This window comes from Pezoporus wallicus, unplaced genomic scaffold (genome assembly GCF_028554395.1).
Source record: "Pezoporus wallicus isolate ANWC-B61680 ecotype Strahan unplaced genomic scaffold, APGP_CSIRO_Pwel_v1 contig_3847, whole genome shotgun sequence".
Taxonomy (NCBI): Eukaryota; Metazoa; Chordata; class Aves; order Psittaciformes; family Psittacidae; genus Pezoporus; species Pezoporus wallicus.
The window spans coordinates 1668383-1674382 of record NW_026639842.1 but is presented as its reverse complement, the minus strand read 5'-3'; the positions used below and the strand labels follow the sequence as shown (position 1 = coordinate 1674382).

Here is a 6000-nt window from a genome sequence, read left to right as displayed (position 1 = left end):
GCTTACCCTTCCTAGCAATATCACTTCCGAGTTCTTCCAGAACTCTGCCCATTTCTGATGTTGGCATTACCATTCTTTCTTTCAGGCTCTGGGATACTACATCTGTAATAAGTCTTCCATGAAAAGTGAAAACTGAAAAAGCAGTATGATACAGTAAGGAAAAACAAGGCGGTAAGTTTGGATTCTCTTCTAATTTAATAATATGAGCAAATACTGAAAGACTGAGTAGCAAAAAAAAAAAAAAGCAAAACAAAACTGTGATTTACATATTCATTGAGTAATTTGTATAATCAGAAGATTTAAAAGGTCATTACTGGAACACCTGCCTGTTAACAGATGTAGAAGAATGAAGGCCAGAGAATACAGGTTTTATGAAGACACTGACAGATAAACACTTGGCAGACCCACAGATACCTGCTGTGGCAGCAGTATTCTCTTTGGTCAGGCTGGTGTTGTGGGTAAGGTAAATCTTGAATTCATAAATACAGCATTATGAGCTGTGCTAGCTTTGGCTGGGGTAGGGTTGATTTTCTTCAAAGTAGCTAGTGAGGCTATGTTCTGTATTTGTGTTGAAAACTGTTGATAACTCAGGGATGTTTTTATTACTGCTGAGCAGTGCTTGCACAGAGTCAAGGCCTTCTCTGCTCCTCACCCCACACCACCAGTGAGCAGGTTAGGGCTGCACAAGCAGCTGGGAGGGGACACAGCTGGGACAGCTGACCCCGTATGACCCAAGCGATATCCCACACCATATGACATAAACCTAGAGGGAAAGTTAGTGGGGAGCTGCTGCTGGGTAACTGTCTAGGCATCAGTCAGCGGTGAGCAACTGTTTTCATTTGCAGCACTTAGTCTTGTTTGGGTTTTATTTTCTTCCCTTTGTTCCCCCCTTCCCTACATTAAAAAAAAAAAAAAAAAAGTAATTGAAAAGCAATAAAACTTTTTTTTTTTTAATCTCAACCCACAAGTTTTTTTCCTCACTCTACCTTTCCAATTCTTCCCTCAACCCACCAGGGGTGGGGGGCATGAGCAACTGGGTGTGGAGTGCTTAGCTTCCAGCAGGGATTAAACCATACCATGAGCTTAAACATCTAATTTGCAGGTATCTCAGTTAAAGCAGAATAACATTCTGCCATCAGCATTCTATTACTAGTTTTAGGAGAGCATCTGGTAGCATTGAGAAAATTAAATAAGTGCCTTGCATGTCTGCATTATCTGCATCATTAGGATTAATTTATAAAAACAGCTAAATACAAAGCAATTTAACTCCTGCATTAATCAAGTAAACATTTGATAGCTATGGCATTTCCCTTCCATTATACTTGTCACTGAATCACACGAATATTCCAGTTGGAAGGAAGCTCAGGAGAATATCTGACCAAATCACCAGCTCAAGCAGGACTAACTTTAAAATTATACCACAATGGTAAGGGCCTTAGTTAGCCAAGATATGTATGTCTGCAAGGATAGGTGCTCCACTGCTTTTCTGAGCAACCTGTTCTTCCATTGCCAGTTTCAATTTAGTCCCGTGATTATTTTTTTCTCATATCCAGCAAGAATTTCTCTTGATGCAAGTTGTTCCAGTTGCCTCATATTCTCTTCATGTGTACCTCTGAGAAGTCTTTTCTTAGTCCTCATCCAGGCAGGTAAAGACAGCAGTAAGATCACTCCTCTGCACTTGGCTAGGCTGGTGTACGGCGTTAATCCACTGAGGAAAGAAGAGTATGCGTCTTTGTTGAACATTATGAGATTTGTTGATCCTTAAGTCCAGCTTGTCAGGATCTCATGGAATGGGACAACCTTACCCTCACTGAGTTAACCATTACTCCCAAGTTGGTGTCCTCTGTCAACAGGCCAAGGTTGTATTTCATCCCTTCCCCCAAACTTCTAATAAAACTGTTAAATAATATTGGCAACAGTATCTGCACTGAGGAATGGCACTAGCAACCATGTTGTTGCATTATTATTCATCAAGGTCCAGCCAGTTTCCCACCCACCTCTCTCCCACTTGGCTGTAAGGATACTAAAACCTGTGTGAAAGTCATTGCTAAGGACAGGAAAACTGACATTCTCTGCTCTCTCTTCTTCCACACAAGGGAGGGCTGTTGTGTTGGTTTGGCAGAGTTGGCCCCTGGTGAAGTCATGACGGCTGTTCTCAACCACCATTTTGTCCTTCACGTCACAAAATGAAATCATTTCCATAACCTCTGGGAATATATTCTGTAGTCTTTCCAGGGACTGAGGTCACCTGCTGCCTCAAACTCAAAATATACATAATTTTGTAAGGTGCAATTATTACTTGTTTTATAAAAACAAAGATACTGGTTTTACATGCCCCCCTCCCCTGCCCCCCATAAGGCATTTTTATACAAAATAAAGTCTTTACAACTGTTCGAAAAATCTTTACTATTACATGATTTCTATAGACAATTTTACACGTTTCCTGGTCTGAATGTACAGAATACCAGAAAACAAACTTAACTACTAATAAGTTTACAAGATAATTTATTTTTTTTTAAAACAATGCATCTTTCATCTCCTGATTTTCATGACTAAGGTTTCCACATGGTCAAGGATTCAGAAATTCATCCAAAACTTTCAGAGATGATTCACACAGGATTCTGAAATGACATAAATACATAACAGGGTTAGATATGCTAAATGCTAAATCAGTCCGCTACTATCCGATTTCTCAGAGTACAGCTACAGCACAATTTCTTCGACCAGTTCTTCCATATTAGTTTAAATATTACATATGCCTTTACAAATTACTTTTGAAACAGGTGGGGATATTTCTTTGAACTTTTTCATTTTTCTGCTGATCATCTCTTGCTACAGCACAACCTACAGCAAGCCAGTTAAATTACTGTGTCAATTCAAACACACTTTCTAATATTTCATTGTCTATTTAAAGAACCCACACATTTTCTTCACAGCGCTTGTACTCTTTTTTTTAAACACAGTCAAATCCTTTACCAATAATTCATACTAAGGCTGCTTTTTATTTCTTTATTTTCTTCCTTTCTCCCTCATTCTTCAGCCTTCATAATTTTTCTCTCCACCTGTGACAATTTTTTTACCAAGCTTGAACTATCTATCTTATTTTTACGAGCAAGTGTCTCTGTCAGCTGTGTATACACCCATATTAGTCCCTCTCCAACTTTCCTTTGTCTCCCATTAATCCCCAAACATCCGCAAAGGCCAGCTCTGAAATTGCCATATGGCAGGCGCTTACCTTCTTGCATTCCCTGACACTGTCACCCAGCCTTTGCAGTTGTGTTCTCATGCAACTTCTAACACTGCTCTAAAATATCCTCAAAAGACAAAACCAGGCACTTTGGTCTTCTGTCAAATCATTATTTCACTGTTAACCACTATAAACTTTATTCTTCGCATTACTTTTGTAAAAGATTTCCCTGTATTTCTCAACCAATTTTTTACCCTCTATATTTTATTATTATAGTCCTGGACTGATGTCCCAAATGAGCAAGGCTAGTCAGTCACTAATTATGACGAGTTAGGGCATTTGTCACAATGAAATACAAGAGGCACGTCTGCACTTCCATGGCGGTACATTGGATGACAGGGCTCCCTGAATTCAGACCGCTGTGGCTGCGTCACATACTTCTCTCTCTAGTGCTACATCCTTTAACCATGGAAGTCAGCTGTCAGAATAATTATTTATAGATGCAATAAGAGTGCAATACAGAGTTTGGGAAGCAAGCTAAATGATAACAGTAAATAAATATAATTTGCTAAATTTCAGTTCTAACACCCATACATCAATATGCTAATTAAAGAAAAACCAAAATATTAAGTAAAAGGTATTACTCTATAGCACGTTTGGTTTTATAGGGCAGTGAACATTTTTCTCTAGCCTCCAGATCACTGCACTGACAGCTTTATCTGCATTCTTTTTGTTGGGCATAAATATTTGCATTTTATAAACTAAACTAATTTGTGTGCCTTTACTCTTGAGGAAATTCTTTCAATATAAAATATGTTGTCCAGAATTTTTAAGTGCACTGAACAGCATTTTAAAAATAATAGACACACAGGGACATCTTAAACTGCTAACTCAGCTGAAGAGGGAAGACTAAATTACAGTGAAAAGTTTTGCTTCTGATTTAGCATAACAATTCTGTGTTTAATGGCTGCACTTTAATTACTACACCAGACAGCATTTTTACTTTTTTTGTCTCTATGCTAATATGTAATACATTACTTATAAGTCTAAATTTAAGATGCTGGCACAGAATGCCAAGCTCTCTTGGGAAATTAAAGAATGTCGCTATTTCCTGGTATACCTGAGTATTAAAAAAAATAATCCCTCAAACAGTTATAAGATAGTGCATCCAGAAGCAAAAAGTAATAATACTACTGAGTTAAAAAAAAAACAGTAATATTTTTTAGCACACATCATTGCAGCATTGTGTGTTATAAGATTGTGCTCAAAGCAATGACCAGACATCAAGTCTGCAGTATTCTATAACTAAAAAGCTGGTGTTTGGTAAGTAGAGTGGTATGATAAAATACTTTACAAACAACAGGGCACATTTCAGGATGTACCTCATTCCATTTTATTTATACATTAGTACACTAGTACAAATGGCACATCAGAGGAGGCCTGCCCTGGTACAATGTTATATCTACCCAAGAAAGAGCAAACACACTTTAAATCAGGCAAGCAAAACCTAATCACTGAAGAGCTTCCTCCTAACCTTTTGTTAGCATGAATTCTTTTACCCTTCTGGCGAGTAAAAAATCCCCAACGTACCCATACAACTATGAATACTCCCAGATTCTGAAAAGCTGCGTGAAAGCTTCTGAATTTTGTTATCATATTCCAATTCTGATTCTTGATAAAAATACTTCCTATCATTATGTTCACATTCCTAATGCTTTAATTTTATCTGCAACGATCTCTTGGTTTTGTATTACACAAAACTAGCTATTCATATATCACAAAATTAAAACCCTGTGTAGCATCATATGTTCTTCATCTGCCCCAAATTCCAGCTTGATTTGTCCCTGTTCACTGGGCAGAAATGATCATACAGATTCATAAAGCAATTATCTGTGTTCTTACTGAAATTTATAGCCAGTAGTGCACTCAGGAGGCAGCAGTTACTCATTTTAATGTGCCTATTTATTTAATCATGTTAAAATTTGCTTTAATTTCTCAGCCTTTACTACTGCCTTAAAAGAACTGCAAACTGAATCATGATACTCTGCTGCTCACCTTTCCTTTCCATAACATTATTATTTTAAAATATTCTAGTGGAACTCTTGCCAGCCCAACATTAAATGATTTCATAAGGGAAAAAAAAGTGGGGTTTGTTTAGTTTTGTTTCTAAGCCAGGTCCCCAAAAAAAGAAATTTGTTCACAGCCAAGTAACTAATTAACACAATGTATCCAGGCAGCAGAGTCACTTTGGCTTAGAAGTCCAATTATGTAATAACTTTATTTTTTTTAGCAAGATAATTTGTAGTTCTTTATTAATTTTATATTACAGGAGCACAATGTCAACTGCAGAAGCCACTCAAAGTCTTGACAGCAATATTCCTGTTTTCTATTTACTTAGACCATACAGGAAATGGAAGTGAAGGGTAAGGATCATCAGTTCAAAGAATCTCCAAAAAGAGCAGAATAAGATCACCCATGGAAAGGTCTCGAGGTCATTGTTACATTCAGTTAAATTTTTACCATCTGCATAGGTATGGATTCACATACCTAATACCAAAATGTATTGGCATTACTACAGAAAAATCTTCTAGTAATAAGAAACAATAAATAGATTACTTGGTTTGTTACACCTGCTGCCAACAGAATTGAATTTCAAGAACCAAATCCTGCAATGCACAGGATCAAGTCATAACATATACCAAATGAATGCAGCAAAGCAAACTGAACATGTAAAGACTGCAATTACAGCAGATGTATGGGCAAGATATTTAATACTGTGCTGCGATGAATGCCTCACATTTTTTTTATCTGCT

The 6000-nt window shown here is 37.2% G+C and overlaps 1 protein-coding gene across 1 annotated transcript in view; it reads right to left on the bottom strand.

The window, feature by feature from the left end:
• Nucleotides 1-2490: 2490 nt before the first annotated feature.
• Nucleotides 2491-6000, bottom strand: part of NCAPG2 (non-SMC condensin II complex subunit G2) — a 45012-nt gene continuing 41502 nt past the window's right edge. The window contains exon 28 of the mRNA XM_057416482.1: nucleotides 2491-2621. Within this exon, the coding sequence (XP_057272465.1) occupies nucleotides 2570-2621 (52 nt within the window). The 3' untranslated portion in view covers nucleotides 2491-2569. The remainder of the gene's footprint in view (nucleotides 2622-6000) is intronic.